Genomic DNA, 27,984 nt, shown 5'->3' with positions numbered 1-27,984 from the left:
TTTTAATTTGGATTGGTTTTTAGTATTTTATTGTTGTGGTTTTTATTGTGTGAGCCACCCCGAGTCCTACGGGAGAAGGGCGGCATATAAATTTTAAAAATAAATAAATAAATAAATAAATAAATAAATAAATAAATAAATAAATAAATAAATAAATTGCCAGCCATTAAGTGAGACATCATGGGATTTGCAACCTTCCCTGCTGGCCTCCCCAGTGACTTTGTTTATGGGAAGCCACCTAGGAAGGTTGCAAATGGCGGTTGCGTGAACCAGATGCCACAACTGTCATAAACGTGCCACAGTTGCCAAGCACCAGAATCCTGACAACACTGTGGCTGTCGGGACAGTCATTAGTGCAAGACTGATCTTAAGCTGCTTTTTTCAATGCTGACATAACTTCAAACAGTCATTAAACGAACAGTCGTAAATAGAGATCTACCTGTACTTTTCACGAGCTCAAACTCAATTAACTCCCCGGTTAATTTCATTCATTCTATGTATGAATAACGAAACTCCAGATAGTTTGTAACATTTATGAGGTCAACTGTAATGATAAACAAGTCATTCATTTCAAGTGTTTGGATGGCCACAGATAAACCATGGATTAGTCCTCTGAAATAATCCATCGTGAAATAAGGAAAAGGAAAGAATTGGATTGTTTTCTCTTCTACTCTTAAAGAGTTGTGCTGGTTGTTGGTATGGTGGAACAGGGAGGGAGGGAGGGAGGGAAGGAGGAAGGAAGGAAGGAAGGAAGGAAGTGAGTTTTTCTCTGAAAAAGTTGTGCTGGTTGTTGCTATGGTGGAACAGGAAGGCAGGAGGTTCCTCTACAGCAGGAGCGGATTGTCCAATGGAGAGACCACCAACCATCTATCTTCTTGTACTGTCAGTTTCATAACCATGTTTAAGACATTTATATGTGCGGTTAATTTTTTCCTTTAAAGGCCATACATAAACATACATTTGGCACCTAAACATTAGAGAAGAAAGTTGTCTGACATATGGGGAAAGAACCAAGATGATGACTGAAGCCAATTGGGAGTGGACAGGTAGAGGTATTCACCTGTTTGTCTCATGCAGGTGAAGAAGCTGAAATTAATCCTGAGAATGACGGTCCCCCTTTCCTTTGGACCCTCTTGGTTTGGAGTGCAGGGGTTTCCAAACTTGGCAACTTTAAGTCTTGTGGACTTCGATTCCCAGAATTCCCCAGCCAGCATGTTGCCAGGTTTGGAGACCCCTGGTCTAGTGAAAGGGCTTGACTCCCCAAATTCCAACCATCCTAGTCTCTTTTCTGAAAAGGACTTCTTTCACACCCAAAACAGCTGGCAAACTGACCGTCACTAGGCCCACATCGCTATTCTTGGCCTGCTATGGCCCAGCCCAAACAGTCACTTCAAAATTCATCAGAGCATGGTGGCAGTTTTGCCTTTGGAAGACAAGGCTTGCTTGAGCCTCCTTTTCAGTTCTTGCATGTTGGGCGATTTGGGCCGGATGAGATGGAGGCCCCTCCGCTTCTCCCCATTGCAATTCCCAATGATCCGGCTCAGCTCCTGGCACAGCTGCTGAAAGGCCCCGTGAACCCCTTCGCAGTTCTCCCGCGCAGAGACCTCCGAGTATGGGCAGCCCAGCTCGTTGGCAAGTTGGTGGCCCTCCTTTGTGGACACCTGCCTGGCTCGGAGCAGGTCCCCTTTGTTGGCCATCAGCAGCAAAGGGATGTTGGCGTTGGGGTGAATCTTGCGGATATGCTGGTGCAATGGGCGGATGACGCGGTAGCTTTCATAGTCCGTGATGGAGTAGACGAAGACGAAGCCGTCGGCCCAATAAATGGACCGGTTTATCTGCTCCTGGCAACAGATGGTGTCATTCTCATCCTGTCATCAAAAACCAGGAGGAAAGAGCTAAGTGCCAGTTGACAAAAGATCAAAACCAGATTCATATACATTGAGGTTGTTAAAGAAATCAATTGCTGAGTCACTACAGGTAGTCCCTGACTTACAACAGTTTGTTTAGTCACTGTTCAAAGTTACAACGGCACTGAAAAATGTGACTTATGACCATTCCAGGATCCCTGTGATCACCTGATCAAAATTCAGACATTTGTCGACTGACTCATATTTATGACAGCTGCAGGGTCCTGGGCTCATGTGACCCCCTTTTGTGACCTTCTGAAAAGCAAAGTCAATAGGGGGAAGCCCGATTCACTTAACAACCATGTTACTAATTTAACAACTGCAATGATTCACTTAACAACTGTGGGAAGAAAAGTTGTAAAATGGGACAAAACTCACTTAATAAATGTCTCACTTAACAACAGAAATTTGGGGCTCAACTGTGGTTGAGGGCTACCTGTATAACACAGTCATCCACAAACTATGGTTGACAACCACAACTCACAGAACAAACCTAGCCCAGATGAAACAGATCCGAGTGTAGAGTAACATAAAGCATGGACTTAACTCAAGTATGTTTCCTCTGACAGATGCGAGAATCTATGTGCTGGGAGTTTATCGTATTCCCTCAATGTTCAGACTACACTTTGACTTGATTTTTTGTTTTATTTCTGAACTTTATGTTTGTAACCCTACAGTCGATGGCAGCCCCTAAGGCCATGTTTCTCAACTTTGTGGCACCTTTAAAGCGTGTGGTTATTGCAGCCAGGTCCGGGGTGCTCCTCGGAAGCCCGGCTGCTGAGTCAGCATCTATAGTGAGGAAGTTAAATCAATGGTGACAGGAAACATCTTCATGCCTGGAAGCTCAAACGGGACGTGATGAGCTTGATAAATGATTCCCAATGTCAGCAGGGCAAGGGCTGTCTCCAGTCTGCCATCAGTCCCAATCCAAACACTTTCTGTAATCCCACCGACTCATAAACTGGAAGGGACCTTGGAGGTCTTCTAGTCCAACCCCCTGCCCAAGGCAGGAAACCTTATTTTATCCAAGACAAATGTCTGTCCTATCTTTTCTTGAAAACCTCCAGCGATGGAGCAGCCACAACTCTTGGAAGCAAACTGCTCCATTCATTAATTGTTCTAATTATCAGGGAATTTCTCCTTCCTTCTAGGTGGACTCTCTCTTGAATGATCTTCCAGCCGTTACTTCTTGTTCTGCCCTCTGGTGCTTTGGAGAATGAACCAATCCCCCCTTTATTGTGATAGCCTCTCGCGTATTGGAAGACGGTTACCATGTCCCCCCTAATGGGTCTCTTTGATAGGTTAGACATACTTAGTTCCCTTAAGTGGTTTAGCCTCCAGCCCTCTCATCATCTATGTTGCTCTCCAAGTAGTCCTCAATTTACGATCACAATTGAGCCCCAAATTTCTGTTGCTAAGTGAGATGTCTGTTCATTTTTCTTCTTTGACAATATAGGCATTTCTACCTTGTGTTTTGTTCTTTTTCTTTTATTATTTTTTAAAAAAATGTTTTAAAAAGGGGTAGGATGGAACTGCTGCTAAGCAGACTCTGGTTTCTCTATTTGTTCCTGGCAAACCAGGGCTGAAACTGAGTTCGTCTGGGATGTGCAACCACCTGCTTACAAAACACTTGCCTGGAAATTATTGTTTTGAACAGAGCTGAAAACAGCCTGAGAGGTGAGGGGAGGCTTCCCTACCAAGGTCTCCTTTACAAAAGGACAAGGTGCACATTTTCTTAATCCATAAATCATGGCTCTAAATCTTCAAGATCAAGAAAGATCACAAGCACATCTCACCACGGTCTGCCCCTTTCCCCCCCCTGAAATCAGTAACTATGTCAATATCCCTACTACTGAAAATTAATCTTGGGACTGAGCCAATTAGGATGTTGGAATTGGGTGGCCTAGAAATTTGGAATGTAAATCAACAAACTGCAAAGTTTCTTCTCCGGTAATATTATATTGCTAACTAAGGCATACAAAACCTTTGCCAGACCAATTCTTGAATACAGTTCATCCGCCTGGAACCTACACTGTATTTCAGACATTAACATGATTGAGCGGGTTCAGAGGTATTTCACGAGAAGATTACTCCACTCCTCTACTCACAACAGAATTCCCTATGCCACCAGGCTTAAAATTTTGGGCTTGGACAATCTGGAATTGAGACACCTGTGGTCCGATTTAAGCATAGTACACAAAATTGTCTGCTACAACCTAGCAGAAATGGCGAAAATCTCAGCGTACTTGAAGGACTATACACAAGAAAGATATGTAGTGGAATGGAGAAGATGGATTGACTATATTCAAAATAAGTATCAGACAAGAAAATATCAAATAGCTTATGAATGAACGTTAAGTATTAGAAGTATTATGTTATCCATAGTGGAGTTAAGGTTTCAGGGGGGGAGTTAGTAGTCTGAGGATAAGTAGGTTAATCTAGTTTATGATTGTTAAATGAAACACCTTGTATTTTGCTCTGGGAAGTCTGGGGGGGAGGGTGGGATGAGGGGAGGGAAAGGGTGGGGAGAATATGGGGGGGAAGAAAATTTTTGTTTTTTGTAAAACTTTTCAATTAAAAAAAAATTGTCTGCTACAACATCTTTCCTGTCAAGAACTTCTTCAGTTTTAACCACAATAGTACACAGGCAAACGATTGCTACAAACTCAAGGTAACACTCCAAACTCGATTGCAGAAAATATGACTTCAGCAACAGAGGGTTACCACCTGGAATGCTCTACCTGACTCTGTTGTTACATCCTCAAACCCTCACAGCTTCAACCTTAAACTGTCTACCATGGACCTCACTCAATTCTTAAGAGGTCCGTAAAGGGGGCGTGCATAAGCGCACCAGGGTGCCTACCGTCCCTGTCCTACTGTCCCCATTTATTTGTATTTACCTCCTTTATGTTTATGTTCAGACTTATATTTGTTATCTTGTACATGTTTGACAACCAGCCAAACAAACAAACAAATAAAACTTTTCATTGCATGGGTACAAGCCAAGTTCACATACAGCCTCAAGCCCTAACAAGGATCCTTCCTTTTTTTCCTTCTTCCCCTCTTTCCTTCCTTCTTTCCTCCTTGTTTCCCCATCTGTAGCTGCATCACAGAGAGCTTTAATTGCATCTTTGCGGCCACTACAGGTTGTCCTCCACTTACAACCACACTTGAGCCCAGAATTTATGTGGCTGAGAAATTTGTTAAGTGAGTTTTGCATCATTTTACGACCTTTTTTGCCACAGTTGTTAAGTGAATCAGTGCAGTTAAATTAGTAACACGGTTGTTAAGTGAACCTGGTTTCCCCACTGACTTGGCTGGTCAGAAGATGGCAAAAGGGGATCACATGACCCTGGGACACTGCAACCGTCATAAATACGAGTCAGCTGAGAAGCATCTGAATTTTAATCACATGATCATAGGGAAGCTGCAAGGGTTGTAAGTGTGAAAAACGATCATAAACCTCTTTTTTCAGTGCCGTTGTAATTTCGGTCACAAAAGGAACTGTTGTAAGTCGAGGACTAGCTGTATTTTGGCCACATCCTGTGGACACTTTGGCTGCGTTGGTTAAGAGATCAAATGCTATTTGGAATTACTCTTTATACCTCCAGAGAGACAAATGGGGTATCCTGGACTTGTAAGGAAATCTGTTCTCCATCAATGGTGAATTTTCTGGAGTATAAAGCACCTAAGGAGAAAGAAAGAAAAGCGGGAAGATAATTAATATATCAGAGACGGCATGGATTCATCTGACTTTCCTCCAATTTTGCCCCAAACAGGAAGAGCTTTTCTTGCTTCTAAGGCAAGAATGTTGAGAGGCAGGAAGCACGTAAGTTGAATGCATTATTATTACTACAAGTAGGTCTTGACTTACAACCAAAATTGAACCCAAAATTTCCATTGCTAAGCAAGACAGTTGAGCTTTGCTCCATTTTATGACCTTTCTTGCCACATTTGTTAAGTGAATTGCTGCAATTCATAAAGTGAATCTGGCTTCCCCGTTGACTTGGCTTGTCAAAAGGTTGCAAAAGAGAATCACGTGACTCCGGGACACTGCAACCGTCATAAATATGAGTCAGTTGCCAAGCGTCCGAATTTTGATCATGTGACCACAGAGATGGTCATAAGTGTGAAAAATGGTCATAAGTCACTTTTTTCTGTGCCATTGTAACTTTGGTCACTAAATGAATGGTTGTAAGTAATGGTTATATTACCAGTGATAATAATTTTCCCTTCCCTTTCCTCTTCCTTCCCTTCTCTTCTTCCCTTCCCTTCCCCCTTCCCTTCCTTTCCTTTCCCTCCTTCCCTTCCCTTCCCTTTCCTCTTCCTTTTTCCCTTCCCTTCTTCCCTTCTCTTCCCCCTTTCCCTTCCCTCTTCCTTCCTCTCCCTTTCCTTCCTTTCCTTCCCCTCCTTCCCTTCCCTTTCCTCTTCCTTCTTCCCTTCCCCCTTTCCCTTCCCTCTTCCTTCCTCTCCCTTTCTTTCCTTTCCCTTCCCTTCTCTTCCCCCTTTTCCTTCCCTCTTCCTTCCTTTCCTTTCCCTTCCCTTCTTCCCTCCCCTTCCCCCTTCCCTTCCCCCTTTCCTTCCTTTCCTTTCCCTCCTTCCCTTCCCTTCCCTTTCCTCTTCCTTTTTCCCTTCCCTTCTTCCCTTCCCTTCCCCCTTTCCCTTCCTTCTTCCTTCCTCTCCCTTTCTTTCCTTTCCTTTCCCTTCCCTTCCCCTTTCCTTCCCCTCCTTCCCTTCCCTTTCCTCTTCCTTCTTCCCTTCCCCCTTTCCCTTCCCTCTTCCTTCCTCTCCCTCTTTCCTTTCCCTTCCCTTCTCTTCCCCCTTTTCCTTCCCTCTTCCTTCCTTTCCTTTCCCTTCCCTTCTTCCCTCCCCTTCCCCCTTCCCTTCCCCCTTCCCTTCCTTTCCCTTCCCCCTTTCCCTTCCCTCTTCCTCCCTCTCCCTTTCTTTCCTTTCCCTTCCCTTCTCTTCCCCCTTTCCCTTCCCTTTTCCTTCCTTTCCTTTCCCTTCCCTTCCCCCTTTCCTTCCCTCCCCTCCCCTCCCTAATAATTTCCTCCTAAACCCCATCTGAATCTACTTCCAGGGAATTTCAATCCATAATTCAGGTTCTGCCTTGGGGGTGAAGACCCCAACCTAACTCCAGCCACTGTATGAGTACCTTTTAAACTTCTTTTTGATATATTTTTTTTTCCTTTTCACACCAGACCAATTATTATTTTTAACTTAAACCGATTCCTGCCGCATGAACCACAGCCTGATGGGCTGCCCAAGAGAGCCAAAAATGGTTTTTCCTAGCAAAAAGAGGCAAGACTGATGGCTGCTTGGCTCATTTCTCATCACGGAACATTTCAGAGATGACCCTGCAAAGTTTTCACTGGACTCATTCTCCCGTTGCTAACAATAAAATACATAAAAGCAGAGGGGTGAGGCGGGGAAGAGGTAGTTGAATGATTACATTTCAGATAGTGAAACTAGGCAAAAGGTTTTTAGAGGCTGTTAGATGCTGTTATGAAATATTAAATAAGCCAGAGTGTAGACTTTTACCCAACGGCATTAAAAGTCAGTTTCCAGTCTGATTCAGTGATCTGCCTGCAGGAATATGACAGACTGTGCATTTATCTGACCCATTTGGTCTTTGCATTCGGCTCCTTCATCTAAACCAGTGGTCCCCAACCCCCGGTCCGCGGACCGGTGCCGGGCCGTGGAGTACCTGGCACATGAATGCTGCAGCGCAAAGGCTCCTGGGCTGTGCGCAAAAGCTCCTGGGCCGTGCGCAAAAGCTCCTGGGCCGTGCGCAAAGCCTCCAGGGAAGAGAGCCCCGCGCAGGTACGCACGTGTGGCCCAAAGCCCCCACCCCTGCGCGCGCTCAGCGGGCCATGGTAAAATTATCAAAGGCTGATTGGTCCGCGGCGATAAAAAGGTTGGGGACCACACCAATCAGCCTTGGAGACTTTCAGATGTCTGGACTTCAACTCCCAGAATTCCACATGCAGCATGGCTGGCTAGGGAATTCTGGGAGTTGAAGTCCACACATCTAAGTCACCAAGGCTGAGAAACACTGATCTAAACTGAAATAATTAAAAACTAATTGAAGTCTTTGCAAAACTGCCTCTATTGTGGTTTGTTGAAAAATCTCTGCTCAGATGGGTGGCCAGGAATGGGAATAAATGCACCGAAATGTTTACAGGGAGCCAATGGAGCCGAGTTTCCATTGTGTCATAAGGCCATGCCAAAAATACTCATGATAAAGAGCATTGCACAAGAGCCTCTGTGTGTAGAATACACCACCAGTCAAAAGTGCAGCTCAGCTAACTAACATTGAAAGATCACATTCAGTGGTTCTGAGATCACATCTGCCAGCTCCTTTTGAATCCCTCTGGTCCTGGTGATTTGAACTTATTTAGAGTGGATATAGGAAGTCCTCAACTTACAACCATTCATTTAGTGACTGAAAGTTACAACGGAACTGAAAAAAGTGAGTTATGACCATTGCAGCATGTCCCATGGTCGCACGATCAAAATCCAGATCTTTGGCAACTGGCTCATATTTATGATGGTTGCAATGTTCCAGAGTCATGGGATTGGTTTTTTTGAGACCTTCTGATAAGCAAATTCAATGGGGAAGCCAGATTCACTTAACAACTGTGCTACTAACTTAACAACTGCAGTGATTCCAGAAGTGGTATTCAGCTGGTTTGCACCGGTTCGTGTGAACCGTTTGCGGAAATTAGGCTAAGGTTGCCGAACTGGTAGCTATGCCCAGCTGGCCACACCCCCGAACCGGTCCCCCAGTTGCCGCTCGCTCGCTCCATCCGCCATGTTCATTGCCACCATGTTCTTCGCGCACGCGCATCCCATTGCCTTGCAAGTCCAGTGGGATGTGCATGCGCAAAGAACATGGCGGCAATGGCAGCAGGTTTTTCCACAACCTCTGGTATTTTTTAGTGGCCTGCAGCCACAACGCGGCTTTCAAAGAGGCAGCGGCTGGGAGGCTTCTTTGCCAGCTGCTTTCCAGCAGCAGCAGCTGGCTGGGGGCCGTCAAAAGCTCCGGTCAGCTTGCCTTCCAGACTCTGGACCAGCCGCCATGGAAGATAAGCAGCCCGAACAAGGGCCGGAGCCGGGGCCGCTAAAGGAGGGGAAACGGGGGATACTGGCGAAGGGAGGGCGGGGGTAGATAGGTGGAAATTCCAAAAATTTTCCTACCTTTTCATGTGGGTGTGGCTAGGTGTGGGTGGTGGTCATGTGATTGAGTGGGTGTGGACAGGAGTGATGTCAAGTTGGCCACGCCCACTCAGTCACATGCCCCGCCCACTGAACAAGTAGCGAAAATTTTTAAAACCCACCACTGAGTGATTTGCTTAACAACTGTGGCAACAGGGATTGTAAAATGGGGCAAAACCCACTTAGCAACTGTCTCGTTGAGCAACAGAAATGTTGGGCTCACTTGTGGTCATAACCTGAAGACTAGCTGGAGGTGTTCTATCTATCCACTCTATGCTGGTTGAGGGACTCTGGGAGTTGTAGTCCATGCATCTGAAAGTTACCAGGATTGAGAATCCCTGTTCTAAGACAGAGCTGGGCATTTCACGGGCCCTTTGGCTGTCCCTGCCCAGCCTGTGTGAGGCAAATGTAAATAAGGGGACACCTTGCATGCAAAACAACTGCACTGCTTTTATTCTGAAGGGGATTGCTGGTTGTTTTTTTCAATTTATGTATATGTGTGTGTGTGTGTGTGTGTGTGTGTGTGTGTGTGTGTGCATGCCTACGCACCTTTGCATCTTCACAGTTATATTGGCTCAACCTCCCACAACAGTCAGAGTTTCTCATGTGGCCCCTTGGGAAAATGAATTGCCCACCTCTGCTTTTAGGGGTGAGCTGAGGAAGATTTTTTTTTATGGGACTGTTGTTGGTTGCATACCAGCCAGAATCATCTGATGGGACAGTACACGTGATCCTCGACCTACGACCACAATTGAACCCAAAATTTCTGTTGCTAAACGAGACAGTTGTTAAGTGAGTTTTTCCCCACTTTGCGACCTTTCTTGCCACGGTTGTTAAGCGAAACACTGCAGTTGTGAAGTTAGTAACCTGATGGTTAAGTGAATCTGGCTTCCGCCCTGACTTTGCTTGTCAGAAGGTCACAAAAGGGGATCACATGACCCGGGACATGCACTGCAACAGTCGTAAGTATGATCCAGTTGCCAATCATCTGAATTTCTGTAAGGGTGAAAAACGGTCATAATCACTTTTTTCAGTGCCGTGGTAACTTTGAACAGTCACTCAATGAACTGTTGTAAGTCGAGGACTAGCTGTGTATCTACTAGCTGGCCTTTGTAAACCAGAGGCCATTTCATCCTATCAGCGAGAGGCCCCCGTCAGATGCCAATTCGTAAGAGAATGTATTATTTTGCCTCCATCCAGTCCCTCCCTCTGCTAATGTAAACCCCTGTCAGCCCCAGGAGACAGATGAGAAGCAGAGCAGGACTCCTGCACCCTCCGTGGCTGCTCAGAGCAGAAACCTCAACAGAGACCAGGAGGTCAGGCGGTCCTGAAATAAATACCTTCTGTGGCAGCCAGGATGAAAAATTGCCTTCAGTGTGGTATTCTTCTGCATCAGACTAACATAAACATAATCCTCAGTTTACGATCACAATTAGGACCAGAAGTCCTGTCGCTAAGCAAGACTGATCTGAAGTGAGCCATGCCTGATTTTGCAACCTTTTTTTTTGCCGCGGGTGTTACAGGAATCACAGTTGCTGTTGTTAAGTGAGTCACACAATTAAGCAAATCCACCTTCTCTCCATCTCCCCTTGTCAGAAGCCAGATGAGAACTGGTGATCATGTGATCCCAAGGAGGCTACCATAAATACACGCCTGTTGCCAAGTGCCTGAATCTTGATCATGTGGCCACAGGGATGCTGGGAGAACCAGTTGCAAGTCACTTTTTTTCAGAACCACTGTAACATCAAGCGGTCTAAACTAATGGCTGTAAGTGGAGGACTACTTGAGAGCTCATCTGTCAATTTCAATCCACAGGCCCAGGAATGCTGCTGATCCTACTGGAGGTGAAACCATAGGATAAACAGTTACGGGAACGAGGTATTTCTAGCCTAACAAAGGGAAAGGTTGGGAATGATCTGAAAACTGTCTTCCAGTACTTGAGGAGGGGCTGTCATAGAGAAGAGGGGGGGTCCACCTGTTCTCCAAAGCACCTGAGAACAGGACAAGAAGCAACGGGTGGACGTCTGTGGAGATTCTCAGTCATCCGGGTCCTGGTTGTCCCAAAGGTGCTTTTTCAAGAGACAGCTGGACTTTCTGTTTTTTCTTTGAAAACATTTCCCTTCTCATCCAAGAAGCTTCTTCAGTTTTGATTCTTCTTCTCAAGAGCTGAAGAAGCTTCTTGGATGAGAAGCAAAACATCTGCAAAGAAAAACCAGAAAATCCAGTTGCCTCTTGAAAAAACACCTTTGGGATAACAGGTGGAGGATCATTCAAGAAAGATCCAACCTAGGAGGAGAAATTGCCTGACAGTGAGAACAATTAATCAATGGAACTGTTTGCCTCTGGAAGTTGCGGCTGCTCCATCACTGGAGGCTTTTAAGAAGAGATTGCACAACCACTTGATTGGAATGGTATAAGTTCTCCTGCCTCAACCGGGGATTGGACTAGAAGACCTCTGAGGTCCCTTCCAGCCTTATGATTCTATGAGAGGTGAAGAGCCCCTTCTAAGACGGGGGTCTCCCTTCTTCTAAAACAGATAGCTCTCAAGGCAAGGGGAGGGTTTCCTGGAGGCTCATAAGAACTGGATTGTTCCAAAGGGCCTTGGATACATTTGAGTTCCTGACTGCCAGGAATGTTATTTTCATTCTAACTTTGTAACTTTAAGTATATGCTGTTGCTCTTTCACTGTCTATTATCGTAGGGCTCTTGTTCCCTTTTTGCCTGCTAAATGGCTTAGGGCTAACTTTAAGGTTAAGGTTATCAGTTGTTGGTTGACAGTTACCACTGCAAATTTATGTCATCGCAACAAGGATATCAAACAAGGGATGACATCCAGCACAGATAAACTCTTTTTGGACATGAAATTTCAACACTAGTGGCAGGCAAAAAAGGATCCTGCCAAAGTGTTATCGATATTATTGCATTGGCTGCAGCTCTCGCTTCTGTAAACTGCCGAGACTTCCTTTGTCTGAAGCAGTTAATAAATTCATTTTAAAACAATAAGCAGTTTCTCCAATTTGCAGATCTATCCATTTCATGGCTTCCTTATTTCCATGGAGTTGATTTGTCAAATTTGCATTTTAGTAGCAATTTTCTTTACTCCACACAGTGTTTGCAAACCATTACACTAGGGTGGTTTTTTTTTCTACATTATTGTCATGAATGAATGCAGATGATTAGGAAGAAGTGTTCTGCAGCTCACACAAACACAGTGTGTCTTTCATGCTTACTTCAAGGCAGTAGTTCTCAGCCCTGGCAACTTTAAGACATGTGGACTTCAATTCCACATGCTGGCTGGGGAATTCTGGGAGTTGAAGTCCCTGTATCGGTTGAAGTTGGTATGATTGAGAACCAGAGCAAGCGTGAAAGCAGAGTCAGCTTTTTCTAAGGTTTACACTGAAGCCTGAACCAGGAGAAGGCCTCTTCCAGCTACGGCAGAGACACACTGTGTTTGTGTGAACTGCAAAACACTCCTTCCCAATCATCTCTGAGTGCTGCAGGCCTAAAGTATTTTCCAACTGTGAACAGTTTTACTGATCTTCTTTCTTACGTTGAATTTGCAAGCATTCCCAAGCAATTCCTTTACTCTTAGGAAAGCTTGATATTCCATTGTGAGAGGACCAAGCTGTTGCTTGCTGCACAAGAACACAGACTGGATTTGGGGCAATTCAGATGACGAAAGCCCCCTCCCTTTAAACTCAGAGCCCCCCTCCCTTTTTCAGAGCACTAGAAGCAAACAGGAGCCTCTCTTTGAAGCTGCTCTTTTGAAAAGTCCTCGCAGCCCCATTCTTTGGCAGAAGAGAAAAGCAGAACAGAGATGGCCTCTGTTTGTGCAGTGGCTGCATGGCAGGATCCTTTGATCCTTTCTTTCTTTTTAATTAAAACTGTGCCGGGAAAGTAATCTCTCAGCTGCCTCTCAATGGAGGCGATGCTGGCTTAAAAAAACCAGCCCCTTCCCCTATGGGAGGGCACAGACTGTAAATCACAAAGCTTTGATTTATGGCCGTCATTGCTAGAAGCAATATTTGAAAGTGGGATGATCTGAAAATGAGACATTTCTGAATCTTAAAAACAGACACACACACCCCACCCTCCTCGGGACTGGCTCCGTTCTCTTCCCGGACGGACGCCGGGAGCTGGTCCCACCCATCCACCCACTCGCCCTTCCAGGCTCTGGAGCCAGACAGCCCCAGCCCCCGTTTGCTTCCATCAAGACCCACAAGGCAGCAGCCAGACGTACCCGTGTTGGCTTCATAGTCTCCGATGAACCTCTTGGTGAGAAACCGCACAACGAGGGCTGCAAAACAAGAGAAAAAACCGGGATGGTTAATGGACCCAGAAATTGCCATGGCGGGTAAAGAGGGGCAATTAAAGGTGCCTGTTCTGTCTCACTATCCCATGAATTTCATGATTAATGTGAGGGATGGGGGTTGGAAGCTCCTCTTGTTGGCTGACTCGGGAGATTGTCCCACTGTTTCACAAATACAGAGGTTAAGATGCTTGTTCTTAAACCAAGGGTGCTTAGATCTGGTCCCGCAGGGCCGCCCTGAAAACAGCGAAGGACCGGCCTGTGGGGAGCAACTTGCGAGCTCCATTTTTGGCCACGACGGCCTCTGCCAGTGAAAATGGAACTGAGGGGGGCATGCGTGGCCAAAAACGGAGCTCCCGAGGGCCATGCATGGCACCCCGAGCTCCATTTTCACTGGCAGAGGGGTGCAGGAGGCCATCGCAACTCGGGAGCCCATTTTCACTGGCAGAGCACTCGGGCCACCACTGGCACCCCCAAAATGAGTGATGTAGAGCTGGCCACACTCACCCTGGCCATGCCCACCCCAGCCCCCCAAAATCAAACACAACCCTGATGCGCCTCTCAATGAATCGAGTTTGACACCCCTGTCTTAAACCATCCATGGCTTATTTGAAAAGAAAAACTTACTTAGGACTCCTATATAGACCAGGAGCCAGCCCTGCAGGGAAGTTGTCAAAGTGGGTCAAAAAAATCAAGATGGTGGCCACAGGGTACAATTGAAGCCCCACCCATTATTGGGTATATTTCTTGTGTGCTCTAGCTTCAGTCGCAACACTGTGGTGGCCATCTTGACTTTTTTGACCTGCCCTGCAACACCCCTGAAATCATGCCACACCAGCCAGCACAGTTAACAAGATTGTTATCTTTATTATTACACCATGCACATCCCTGCAGATGTGAGTTGTAATACAACACACACATTGTATTCAACAGAATAAAAATAGTCCGGGGTTAAACTGTGAAAACACCCTACAAAAGGGGGGGGGAATGGAGGTGGAGAGAGCTGCCCTCTTTTAACCAGCGTGCACAGTTTCGTACCTTGACAAAGATTGTTTGGAGTCCCAGAGGGTGAGACCTTTGATTTGGGTCCCAAGTAAACTGTGCTCAGGTTGGAGAGAGATCCACATGGAGAATATCTATTGATGTGGTCACTAGGAGTCGACACTGACTTCCGCATCCCCTTCTCTTCCTTCTCCTTCTTCTTTCCCATCTCCTTCCTATCCTTCTTCTCCTCCTTTTCCCCCATCTCCATCTCCTTTCCCTTCTCTTCCTCCCTCTTCTCCTCCTCCTCCTCCTCCTCCTCCTCCTCTTCCCCTTAAGGATGTCTTTTCATCAAACTGAAGGTCTCCCCAACAATTCACCTCTGCCTGAAGTTTCTTTCTCACGAAGGAACGCAATGGGTCTCTTGAACCCCTTGCCAAAGGCTCTCAGATTTCAGCTGCGCCTCTCACACCGGCAGCCCCAGCAAACTAACAGTTCCACATGATGGAGTGTCCCAGTCGGGGGCACTGGATGTTACTGGAGGTTAGGCCAGGAGACCTTTTTGCTATAAATTTCCTATTGTGTTTTCACACTTTGAAAAGGCTCCCATTTTATTTATTTTTGCCTGGCTTTCTCGCATTCTTTCACCAGGGAGGCTGGGAAAGGGTGACCCTTCACCACAGTGTCCCTCTTGTCACAACTCATTGTACTTCCTTGACTAAATGGAATTTCTTCCAGCAGAGGTTTTTTTTTTCCTGCCCATCTTATCCCTTTGAGGAAACGGGTCACATGAGAACAAGGCATTTTCTTCCAAGCAAAAGGCAAGCCAGAAAGAGATCAACTCTGAGCTCCGGTTTCATACCACTTTTGTGTGGGTGGATGGATGTGAAATCATCTGATGGAGGCTGAGGCTACATGGGAAGATCCAAGCACGCATGCAAAGCTTCAGAAACACGATGTTCCCTTGACTTTGCTAGTGTGAAAGATTATGACATTCCCTGGGAAGAAGAAAGAAGGAAGGAAGGAAGAAGGGGGCGGTTAACCCTTGTGCTCCCCACCAATTTTCCCATGCAACTGCTCCCAAATCGAGACCTAGCTTGTCTGGATAAACATTCCTCAAGCTTGGCGTCTTTAAGATGAGTGGACTTCAAGCCCCAGAATTCCCCAGCCAGTATGCTAGCCAAGGAATTCTGGGAATTGAAGTTCACTCCTCTTAAAGTTGCTACAGTAGAGAGAGACACCTTGGTTTAGATCTCCAGCCAGACTCTGAGATCAGAACCAAACTCCAAAAATAAACCGGCTGGGAAAATAGACTCTTAAAAGGGACTGTAGCAGTTTAAAAATCAGAGTGCATGGAAGGACCTGTGACCTTGACATTGTCACTTCTTTTCGTCACATTCCCACATACACACATAAACCCCCATCCTTGGCAATGGGAATGCATGAGCTACATCTAGTAAGATTTATCACAGTGACCTTGGTTACTGAATTTTGTTTCACCCAGATTACATTCCCAAAGTGTCCAAGAAGCCCTGCCAAGATGAGCAGTCATGAAGGCCAAACAGGCCACCTCTAACACAGAATCCTTGGATGTGGTTTGAGAAATGTTCATAGTCACACCTAATGAAGATCTTGATGTCTATGGAGATTTTTCAACCATCCAGGTCATGGTTGTTCCACAAAGGTGCTTTTCCAAAAGGAAACTGAACTACCTTAGTTTTTTCTTTCAAAACGTTTTGCTTCTCATCCATTCTTCAGTTTTAACTCAGAGCTTCTGTTAGAACTGAATTCACTTCCTGGATGAGAAGTGAAACATTTTCAAGGGAAAAAAACAAGGAAGTCCAATTGCCTCTTGGAAAAGCAATTTTGGGGTAAATTCTGGTGGTTTCTGAGAGAACCTGGTGTCCTGTTTTAAGGAGGACTTTGAAAACCAGTCCAGTCCAGATCCAGGCTCCAAAAGAAGACTAAGAAGTAAGAGAAGAACAAGGCCAAGACATTGTCTCAGATGTAACATCATCTGGAGATTAGAGATTAAATCTCGTAATCCACTTGGTCACTCTTTTCTCCACTCTGGTACAAAATCCAGCATGTCTTTTAAAATGACAGTAATGTCCATATTTGTATTTGTTCTTCTGAAAGAGCCCAACATCTCTGTCCTCTTGATCAAAGATATTTAAGGGCCATTCCTCCTAAAATCTCAGGATCCAATTCAGAATTCTTCACAATTAGCTACCCCGCAGGTGAAATCTCTCCACTTCATGAAAAAAAATCTGTGGATGTTGAGACAGCTTTTTCCCAATTGCTACTTGTGCCCACCACCTGACCAAAGGAGTGGTTTGAGGAACCTTGTCCAAGTAGTTCTTCTCCTTTGGTGCCTGCCGGGTTTTGCTACCTTTCACCAGGCACTTGTCTTCCTTCAGCAGCAGATATGTTCATCTTATCTTGCCCTAGGAGCCAACCCTCAACTTGAAGCTGGAACTCCCAGGGTCTCCTGATCTACTTCCAACAAAGGATTGTGCAAAAGTTCACCAGATTTCTGCATGCAGGGATCTCTTTTCCTACTTCCAGAGACCCTTCCTCCACTTCTAGAGAACTCTTAAGAAGTCTGGGCTGATGGTTGTCAGGCATATTGGATAGACCAGGGGTGGGTTCTACATTTTTTTTACTACCGGTTCTGTGGGCGTGGCTTATTTTGTGGGTGTGGCTTGGAGTTCATGTGACTAAGTGGGGGTGGCTAGCTGGTCAGGCTCATTTCTGGAAGGTCCTCGCACTTACGACCAGTCCTCGCATTTACGACCTGACTCATTTGTTTGCTTTTAACACTGATCAGCTGTAGGATGGCCCTTTGAAGCCCCACGGCAAGAGTTTAAACAGTTTTTTTCCCTCTAGTCATCCGCTGGGACTCAGGAGGCAGCAATAGATTGGGGGTGGGACCAAATAAAAGGTAAGAATAACGTGGGGGGGTGGGGGGGGGGAGGGCGGGGGGGGGGAGAACCAGTTCGGTGACGTCATATCGTCACCGCTACCAGCTCGGCCGAACCGGACCAAACCGGGAGGAACCCACCACTGGGGTAGACCAGACAGTAAACACAGACAAACTAATCCTACTTTATTGTAAAGCTAGAGAATCTAGCATGTCTGAAAGTACAAATCTCCCACTGTCTCCTTTACAGCTTGAGAAACTAGGGAGGGTCTCTTCTGAATCTCTTTCTCCACCCATTATCCTGCTATGGGCTCTGATGTCTCTTATCTGACTGTTCCCTAGGCAGCATCTCTTCACCTTGTCACCCAAGGTCTTTCCCACATACAATAACACTGACTTAATGGTTGCCCCCAAATATTGTTTGGCATCCTCAGATATGAGCCAGGATGATGTACCGTATTTTTCAGAGTATAAGATGCACTTTTTTTCCTCTTAAAAGAGGGTGGAAATGTTGGTGCATCTTATACACCAAATACAGCCATTTTTGCCCTCCCGAAGTCCCGCCCCGCTCGTCCCATTGTTCTGAAAAATGGGCCTGTTTTTCACAAAAACAGGGTGTGCAGAGGGTTTGGGAGGCCTGCAGAGTGCTCTTGGGGGCCGGGGAGGGCAAAAACCTTTTTTTTCTTACTTACAACTTCGAAATCTTGGTGCTTCTTATACACCAGTGCATCTTATAGTCTGAAAAATTCGGTAATTAATGGTTAAGCATTGAACTGGCACTGGAGATACCAGGTCCAAACCTACCCTCAGCCACAGGAGGCACTTTAGACCAGTAACCCTCCTTCTCCCAGCCCAGTCTACCTCTCAGGGCTCTTATGGGGGAAATGGGAGGAGGGATTTATATTTATATCACTTTCAAATTCCAGAACAAAGGGAAAAGAGAAACCTAATACAGCTAGTCAATTAGGCCCAACATTTCTGTTGCTAAGCAAGATGGCTGTTAAGTGAATTCTGCACCATTTTACAACCTTTCTTGCCACAGCTGTTAAGCAAATCACTGCAATTGTTAAGTTAGTCATACAGTTGTAAAGCGAATCTAGCTTCCCAATTGACTTGGTTTGTCACAAAAGATGATCACATGACCTCGGGACACAGCAAGCGTCGTAAATATAAACCAGTTGCCAAGTGTGTGAATTTTGATCATGTGATCAGGGGGTTGCAAAGGTTGCAACTGTGAAAAACAGTCATAAATCACTTTTTTTGGTGCCATTGTAACTTCGAACGGTCACTAAATGAACTGTTATAAATCAAGGATTAATCTGTACTTGCACTCACTGTAACTCGCCTGAAACAATTTGAACTCAATAAATCAGATTCTGCCAATCTGAGCAATGTTAAGATGGGTGGACTTCAACTCCCAGAATTCCCCAGTCAATAGGCTAGGGAATTCTGGGAGTTGAAATCCACCCATCTTAACATTGCTGAGGTTGGAAACACTGCTATAAATTGTCTTTCAACTGACCAATTAAAGGAGCAAAAAAGAAAATAAACAATGCTCTTTCTATGCCTTTTTTAAAACAAATCCTGCCCGTCACAGTGCAGGCAGGGAAACTCAGCTCATGCCCCAGGCTCAACTGTCTTCCTGCTCAAAAAAAGAAAAAAAAAAAAGGTGCTTCCAAGGGGGGTACTGGTGGGGAAGGGACTCAGAATCTGAGACAGAGGCCTTCCACAGTTATTTTCTAGCATTGCTGTAAAAGTGGATATATATATATATATTTGCCATTGCTGCCATTATGCAGCCTGGCCAGGAGCTAAGCAGCTCAGCCATCCCATGGTAGAACACAGAATAACAGAGTTGGAAGGGACCTTGGAGGTCTTCTAGTCCAACCCCCTGCTCAGACAGGACACCCTTTAAACATTTCAGACAAATGGTTGTCCAGTCTCTTCTTGAAGACCTCCAATGATGGAGCAGCCACAACCTCTAAAGGCAAGCCATTCCACTGGCTAATTGTTCCCACTGTTAGGAAATTTCTCTTTAGTTCCAGGTTGCTTCTCTCCCTGAGTCATTTCCATTCATTGCTTCTTGTCTTGCTTCTGATACTTTGGAGAATAGGTTGACCCCCTTCTTCTTTGTGGCAGGCCCTCAAATATTGGAAGACTGCTATCATTTCACTCCAGCCCTTCTCTTCCTTAGACTAAACATCCCCAGTTCTCACAACCGTTCATTCTTATGTTTTAGCCTCGACTCCCTTATCATCTTTGTTGCTCTTCTCTGCACTCTTTCCAGAGTCTCCCCTCTTTTTCCAACAAATAGTTGGAAGGCCAGAGGATACTCTGCCCATTTAAGAGTGATGCCAAGGAATCCTAGAAGACTTCCATATGCCTGCCAGTCAAAACAGACCAACTCACCAATTCAGACAGATTTTCCTCCGGTCAAAAATCTGCCTCCTCCCAATTGCCTTTAGTTTGGAATGATTTAAACATGTCGAGGGAGAGGGTTTTTTTAGGAAGTATGCTCGGTGCTTGTTTCTCCCCAAGCAACAATTACTGCTGCTTTTACACAGAACCTGGGCAGATGGTTTCCTGCAAAAATGAAAGCATTTGAAGCATTCTTTTCATGAATGGAAGAATTTTTGTATTTGTATATTTTTCTCCCCATAGTTAGTAGCTTGCAACCATTTGGAAACATCTAATTTTTTAAAAAAATGCAGGTAGTCCTCAACTTACAATCATAAATTTAGCAACTGAACAGCACTAAAAAAGTGACTTGTGACCGGATCCTCCCTTTTATGACCATCACAGCATCACCGTGGTCACATGATCAAAATTCAAATGCTTGGCAACCTGCCTATATTTACGATGGTTGCAATGTTCTGGGGTCACGTGACCACCAAATGGCTTCCCACAAACAAATGACTGTGTGATTCACTCAACAATTGCAGGACGTCACTTAACAATGTCAAAAATGTTCGTAATATTGGGCATGATTCACTTAACGACTGCCTTGCTTAGCAATGGAAATTCTGGTCTCAATTCCAGTCATAAGTCACATAAGGGCCTGGTGTCTCAGCAGACTAAAAAAGCATTGTGATTAACACCAGCTGTCTGCAATTACTGTAAGTTCGAATCTCACCAGGCTCAAGGTTGACTCAGCCTTCCATCCTTTCTAAGGTAGGTTAAATGAGGACCCAGATTGTGGGGGCAATAAACTGACTTTGTATAAATATACAAAAGTATGAAGGCTATTGTTTAATGCATTGTAAGCCGCCCTGAGTCTCCGGAGAAGGGCGGCATATAAATCAAATTAAAAAAAAAAATTGTAATCCAAGTTTTAATACAGATAGTTCTCAACTTATAACAGTTCATTTAATGGTCAATCGAAGTTCCAATGGCACTGAAAAAGTGAACTATGACCAGTTTTCACACTTACAATCATTGCCACATCCCTATGGTCATGTGATCAAAATTCAGATGCTTGGCAACCGATTCATATTTATGTCGGTTGCAGTGTCCCTGGATCATGTGTTCCCCTTTTGCAATCTTCTGACAAGCAAAGTCAAGGGGGAAGGCAAATTCACTTAATGACTGTTACTAATTTAACACCTGCAGTAATTCACTTAACAACGGTGGCAAGAAAGATGTGGCAAAACATTAACAACTCTTACTTAGCAACAACAATTTTGAACTCAACTGTGTTCATAAATTGAGGATTACCTGTATGTGTAAGGGGAGAAGGGACAAAGTAAGCATTCTTTGAATTTGGGAGGGTTGTTTCTATGAATTCTTTTTGCTGCTTTTAACCTTAATATGTGCTTTGTCCTGAGTTACTCTGATGACCTACAAACTGACCGATAAAACAAATAAGATGCAAAATTACAGTGCTTGCCCACTAACCAACTACAGGAATTGGATATGTCTAGTCTAGTGGAAAGGAGGACTAAGGGTGATGTGATAGCAGTCTTCCAATATTTGAGGGGCTCCTACAAAGAAGAGGGGGGTCAACCTATTTTCCAAAGCAGGAAAAGGCAAGATGAGAAACAATGGATGGAAACTAACCAAGGAGAGAAGGAACCTGGAACAAAGGAGAAATTTCCTAATGATAAGAGCAATCAACGAGTGGAACAGAAGTTGCCCTCAGAAGTTTTGGTGCTCCAACACTGGAGGCTTTTAAGAAGAGATTGGACAGTCACTTGTCTGACATGGTATAGTCTCTTGCCCGCAGGGGGTTGGACTAGAAGACCTCCAAGGTCCCTTCCAACTCCCTTATTCTATGAGAAGGATCGCTGGGGTCTCACCACCATCTGACCAGCCATCAACCCTCCCTTGCAGCTTCAGCCTGAGAGGTCCATCGGGCGTTATCTCATTCATGGCTGATTTCCACCCTGGTGATTTCTCATTGATCAATCCAGGACAAGGAGCTCCTGAAGAAACCCAGCGGTGCCTTTTATAAACGCCCAGTCCTGGCTTTCCTCCTGCTTCCCCTGCCCCACATCTGGCTCCTTTCACTGGAAAGGGAAAAAAAACATCTCCTGAACTTCTGTGTCCCTCGAAACAAGGCGAGCTCCGGAATCCTCCGTTCTATCAAAGATTAACAGAGAACCGGCTGAAAGCGCAGCGGGTCAAAAGGAGGGGGCGATGGGGCAGCGGGGAGGGAGGGAAGGAAAGCAGAGGGGAGGGGGGAGCTCCCTGGGCACTTACCGGTCTTTCCCACGCCGCTGCCCCCCAGGACCACCAGCTTGATGACTTTGTTGGGCGCGCACTCCGGGAGCGGGTATTCCGGGATGGGAACCAGGAGGAAATTCATGGAGTACTGGGACATGGTCATCCAATCGGGCATGCCAGAGGCAGCGAGCCAAGGAACGCCCCAGAGGGGCTCGGAGGGGTCCTGGGCCAGGGGGCAGCCTCAAGGGGAGCCGCGGGGGCTTCGGGCTTTCCTGCTGCCTGGCCCCGCATGGTCAGGCAAGCGGCATGGCGGGAGGAACCCAGCCGGGCAGCCCCTTCCCCAAAGGCTCTGCTCCAGCCAGCGAGGGAAAGTTTGCATCGTTGCAAACTCCGGTGAAAGCTGACTCCGGCGCTCCTCAGCCAATCAAACGGGCCGGGCCGGCATTCCAGCGGGTGGGCAGACGGACCGGGCCTCCTGCTCGCTCGCTCGCTCGCCCACCCGCCCCTGGCTTCCCCGCCCGGCTCGGCTCGGCTCGGCAGCTTTGCGGACGGCGCCTTGGATAGGATGCGAAGGAGGCAGCACCCGTGGACCTGGGGAGGGGGGTGGGAGGGCATGGCTTGCTTGGGGAGGGGGCCGCTGCAGGTGAAGAGCCCGCACCTCTGCAAGGGGAAGAAGTTCACCAAGTCCCGGTCCCGGTTGCAAAAGCCCATTCCTCCTTCCCTGGGAGGAATGGGCTGAAGGGGGGGGTCCTGGATTAGAAGGCAACCCCCCGACCTGTTTCCTGGTCCCTCCACAGCAGTGTTCCTCACCCTTAGCAACTGTAAGGTGTGTGGACTTCACTCCCAGAATTCCCCAGCCAGCATGGATGACTGGGGAATTCTGGGAGTTGAAGTCCAGATATCTTAATAAGGGGGAGGGAGGCTGCTGCAGGGAGTAACTCTGTCTCAGGGAGCAGAGCAAGGGCCCCGAGAAGTCAAGTGGGGGCTCTTTTTTTTTTTTAAATTTGATTTATATGCCGCCCTTCTCCGGAGACTCAGGGCGGCTTACAAGGCGTTAAGCAATAGCCTTCATACTTTTGTATATTTATACAAAGTCAGCTTATTGCCCCCACAAACTGGGTCCTCAATTTACCCACCTTAGAAAGGATGGAACGCTGAGTCAACCTTGCGCCTGGCAAGATTCGAACTTACTTTAATTGCAGACAGCTGGTGTTAAATTACAGTGCCTTGTCTGCAGAGCTATCCAGGCTCTTGGAACAGGAGGCAAGAAAAAATAATAAAAGGGGGCTTCAGTAGGGTCTGGCACTATTGAAGGCATTGAGGAATCTGGTAAGGAAATCTCTCTGAAACAATGACCCAGCGGAGTACAGGGGTCTCCAACCTTGGCAACTATAAGCCTGGTAGACTTCAACTCCCAGAATTCCCCAGGCAGCTTTGGGGAATTCTGGGAGTTGAAGTCCGCCAGGCTTAAAGTTGCCAAGGTTGGAGACCCCTGGTCTAGTATACAGTCCTCGATTTATAACAGTTCATTTAGTGACAATTTGAAGTTACAACGGCACTGAAAAAAGTGACTTATGACCATTTTTCACTTACAACCGTTGTAGCATCCCAGTCACGTGGTCGAAATTCAGCCGCTTGCCAACTGACTCATATTTATGACGGCTACATGTGATCCCCTTTTGCAACCTTCTGACAAGCAAAGTCAATGGGGAATTCACTTAACCACGTTACTAACTTAACAGCTGCAAGGATTCATTTAACAATTGTGGCAAGAAAAATGGGGCAAAACTCACTTATTGTTTCACTGAGCAACAGAAATTTTGGGCTCAATAAGTTAATCATAAGTTGAGGATTACCTGTATTACCTCATTTTAAAAGACTGAAAATTGCTATGAATATTATTTATTAAATGTATACGTTGCCCATCCTGTGATTCGAGGCGCCTCTGGGTGGCTTACAGCTTAAATATCAAGAGCAATGGAGAACAGAATATAAATGAGGGCTCTGAAAGGAAAATGATTCTGTTGCTGGAATTCTTTCAGTCCCATTACTTTCACCTCGCTAAATTTTGTTAATGAGAATTTCCTGAAAATCATGCTCGGAAAGGAACCACTTTCAACTTAAGGCAGCTGCTAAAAAGCCCAGCCGCATGGGACAAAATGTGTATTGTGAGGAGACAACACAAAATACTGTGAGTTAAGTACTTGTGTCTGACATCACAATGCAAATGTGAAAGCCTAGAGTTTGCATTGTTGTACGATGATACACGTTGTCTCTTTCACACCATTGTGATTTCTACCATCTGCCTTTTCTATTTCTGTGCTCAACCTTCAAGGAGCTCTTCAAATAAACACAACAACAAAAGTGAGTGCATTGCACAGAACAGGCTACAATTCCATGTTTGTTGACTGATTTAATCCATTTCTATGGTTGCCTTCTTGCAGTTAACCTCAGTTTAAAAATGATTCCAAACATCGTCTCTGCACAATTAACTTCAGGTTAAAAACAAGAAATAACAGAAACAAACACATCTGAGGGCAAACACAGTCCTAAAGAGCCTTGGTAGTACAGTGGTTTAAGGCACCCTGTTATTAAGCTGGTTATTAAGACCAGCTGCCTGCAATTACTGCAGGGTTCGAATCTCGCCAAGGCTCAAGGTTGACTCAGCCTTCCATCCTTTCTAAGGTAGGTGAAATGAGGACCCAGTTTGTGGGGGCAATAAGCTGACTTTGTATAAATATACAAAAGTATGAAGGCTATTGCTGAGCACATTGTAAGCCGCCCTGAGTCTTCGGAGAAAGGGGGCATATAAATCAAATTTAAAAAAAAAATTGTCGATCCTTATACAACAAACTCATCTCCCACCTTTGTCCAAGGTAAAGCCAAGGTTTTAAAACCTTAAGGAAGGGGTAACAAGATTTTAATTAATTTCCTAATTAAAATGTAAAGAGTAAAGTTTCAAATATTGTTTGGAATAATGAATCTGGAGCATACGCACTGAGACAGTAATCTTGCTCTAGCCTGATTAAACACCAGGCTAGAAATCAGGAGGCTCTGAATTCTAGTCCTGCCTTAGACATGAAGCTGGTTAGGGTGCTTTGGGCCAATCACCAGGAGACAGTGAGTCAATAAGACATAAGTCAAGGACTACCTGCAAATCTAATACATAAATCTACCTCTGAAGATACTGTAGGAGGAGCAAGAGCACTAGATTTATATACCGCTTCACAGTGCTTTACAGCCCCTCTCTAAGCAGTTTTACAGAGTCAGCCTCTTACCCCCCCAACAATCTGGGTCCTCATTTTACCCTCGGGAGGATGGAAGGCTGAATCAACCTTGAGACTGGTGAGATGGACTTTGGGAAAGATTTGAAGTGGGAACTCTCTGGAGAGGAACATCCAAGTGTCTTGGAGATAGCAGAGAAACAAAAATCAGCTTCAAAGTGAACAGGTGGCCCAAGCAGATTATACAGAATTTACACACCCCAATCTTTCCCCTTCACAAGAGATTGTTGACACAATCTGAAGAAAGAGTTTGAAGGAGGCCAGGGAGATAAGACTTGCTAGGCATTTCCTTACAAGAGAGTGTTTCTTCAGAGGTAGGAGAGAGTCCAGGGACCCTTATCTTGTTTGCTTACATGTTGCAAGGCCACCTGGAGGAGACTTTCTGGATTTATCTCACTTTTCCCTTTGACAGCCAGGTGTTAATCTCTCATAAATATCCCCAGAGAGAAAAGGGACTGGCAACCATCTCTAGAGATCTCTTAATTTAAGTCAGTGTTTCTCAACCATGGGACTTTCTAAGACGTGTGGACTTCAAGTTCCAAAATTCTCAGCAATGGCTATGCTGGCTGTGGAATTCTGGGAGTTGAAGTCCATATACCTGGAAAACACTGATTTAGATAAATACACATCAGTTTGTTCAACCAATCATAACTTTGACCCTCTTCTGAGAGCAACTTTTCCAACTCACAGATTTGATTAAATAGCTTTGAGAGATGGGCACTAGATATAAACAAACAAACGAATGAATGAATATGCAGCTCGCTTCAAGATGGAGGATTTAAATTGGGAGGAGGCAGAAAGGATGGGAAGCTGGGTCGTGCATGAGGCTGATACATGGTATCTTTTGACTCTAGAAACTTTTTTAGATGGGTGAACTTCAATTCCCAGAATTCTCTAGCCAGCATGCTTGAGAAACCCAAACAAAGGAAGCTGGGTATTGAAATAAACAGAGGGATTATGAAATGGACTGGAATGAATTCTCCTGAGACATAAGTTGTGAAATTCATGAGAAAAAAGATAATTGTGAAGAGAGGAAAGGAAACGTACACTTACAGCAGAAGAAGACAGGACAGTTGTTCCGAGACATTCCAAGAGGGTCACAAAAGGAGTCCCTCCACAACGATATTCTTGGCAACTGACAAAAGCACCCTTGCCTTTGATTTGCAATGTTACACTTCCACCTGATAATTTCACGCAAATCAAGCAGCTCCCTGATTCAGAGCAAGACAAATGGTACGAAGCAATGCAGGTTGAAATGGACAGTCTAAAGAAACTTAAAGTATTTACACCTACAAAACCTCCAGCAAACAAAAAGGTCATTGGCACTCGATGGGTCTACAGAATCAAAAAGAAACCAAATGGTGAGTCATTGTACAAAGCCAGACTTGTAGCTCAGGGTTTCACTCAACGTTATCCTGAGGACTACACAATACTTACTCACCGACAGTCAGAACTGAGAGTGTAAAAATTGCTTTAGCAACTGCAACTATCCTTGGTTTAGAAGTTTTCCAGTTTGATGTTGACACGGCTTATCTACATGCAGACCTAGATGAAGAGATCTACGTGAGAAGTCCTCCAGGATTCCGACAGCAAGAAGGGGATACCTGGTTCCTAAACAAAAGTCTTTATGGTCTGAAACAATCTGGTTTAATGTGGTATTTATGTCTTACTGACAAACTAAATTCAATGGGCTTTATTAAGTCCGAAACTGATGCGTGTTCACAAAAAGATCTAACAATGCATATGAGATAGTTCTTGTTTATGTTGATGATATTGTTTATATTGGTCCAAATAAGCAAATGAGTGAAATTTTTGCCAAAGCTTTGCAGAGATACTTCACATTGAAATCATTAGGTCACATTAGCACTTATTTAGGTGTTCAGATTGAAAAAACACAGAAGGGGTTTAGTCTTTCACAAGAAGATAAAATTGAACAAGTTTTGCATCATTGCAACATGAAAGATGCTAACACAACAAAGACACCCATGCAAACAGATTTTCATAACTTGACACAAGAAGCAAGTCCTGAGTTCGAGGATCAAACACTTTATCGTTCAGTCATTGGGTCACGATTGTACATTAGTAGTTGGACCAGACCCGACATTGCACTTAGTGTTAATCTCTTATCTCGACACGTAGGTAAGGCAAAACAGTTTCATTGGACATGTAATAAGAAATTATTGAGATACCTAAAATACACTAAACACATGAAATTATTGTTAGAACCAACACATACTGATTATGCAGAATTATGTTGTTATGCAGATTCTGATTGGGCAAGTGATAAGAAATCACGTAAAAGTACTTCAGGTTATATGATGTTCTTAAATGGATGTCCTGTTTATTGGCAAGTACGTAAACAGAATTTTGTTTCTTGTTCATCTACTGAAGCTGAATATGCTTGTGTTTCAGATGCATGTAATTCTCTAACTTGGTTTGATGCTTTAGTCACAGATATCTGGACACACCCGATCCGACCGATCACCGTGATGGAAGACAATGAATCGGTGGTTTATATTTCTGAATCTCATTTTACAGGTTCTAGGTCCAGACACATTGACATCCGTTATCAAAACATAAAGCATTTAGTGAAAAAAGGTTTTGTCAAAATGCAATATGTATCTACACATGATCAAATTGCTGATATGCTCAACAAACCACTTCCAGCAGCTCAACATGAGTATCTGCGAAAGAAGATGT

General features: G+C 45.0%; 1 protein-coding gene across 1 annotated transcript; it reads right to left on the bottom strand.

Annotated features, from left to right (window-relative positions):
- Positions 1–550: 550 nt before the first annotated feature.
- Positions 551–22,175, bottom strand: LOC139322714 (ras-like protein family member 11A-like). Its single transcript, XM_070951915.1, has 4 exons — positions 22,037–22,175; positions 13,366–13,422; positions 5,513–5,595; positions 551–1,868 (listed from the first exon to the last, which is right to left on the bottom strand). Exons 1-4 carry the CDS (start codon positions 22,173–22,175, stop codon positions 1,401–1,403), a joined length of 747 nt encoding a protein of 248 aa, XP_070808016.1. The 3' UTR covers positions 551–1,400.
- Positions 22,176–27,984: the final 5,809 nt, after the last annotated feature.

This window comes from Pituophis catenifer, unplaced genomic scaffold (assembly GCF_029215685.1).
Source record: "Pituophis catenifer annectens isolate HBS135680 unplaced genomic scaffold, rPitCat1.0.hap2 SCAF_11, whole genome shotgun sequence".
In the NCBI taxonomy this organism is placed as follows: Eukaryota; Metazoa; Chordata; class Lepidosauria; order Squamata; family Colubridae; genus Pituophis; species Pituophis catenifer.
The sequence above is the reverse complement of the archived record's forward strand: the minus strand, read 5'-3'. Positions and strand labels throughout refer to the sequence as shown.

Coding starts and splice junctions, on each gene's coding strand:
- LOC139322714 (XM_070951915.1), bottom strand. CDS start 22,175: ATGCCCGATTGGATGACCATGTCCCAGTACTCCATGAATTTCCTCCTG. Junction 13,423..22,036: donor CAGCGGCGTGGGAAAGACCG/GTAAGTGCCCAG, acceptor CTTGTTTTGCAG/CCCTCGTTGTGCGGTTTCTC. Junction 5,596..13,365: donor AGACTATGAAGCCAACACGG/GTACGTCTGGCT, acceptor CTTTCTCCTTAG/GTGCTTTATACTCCAGAAAA.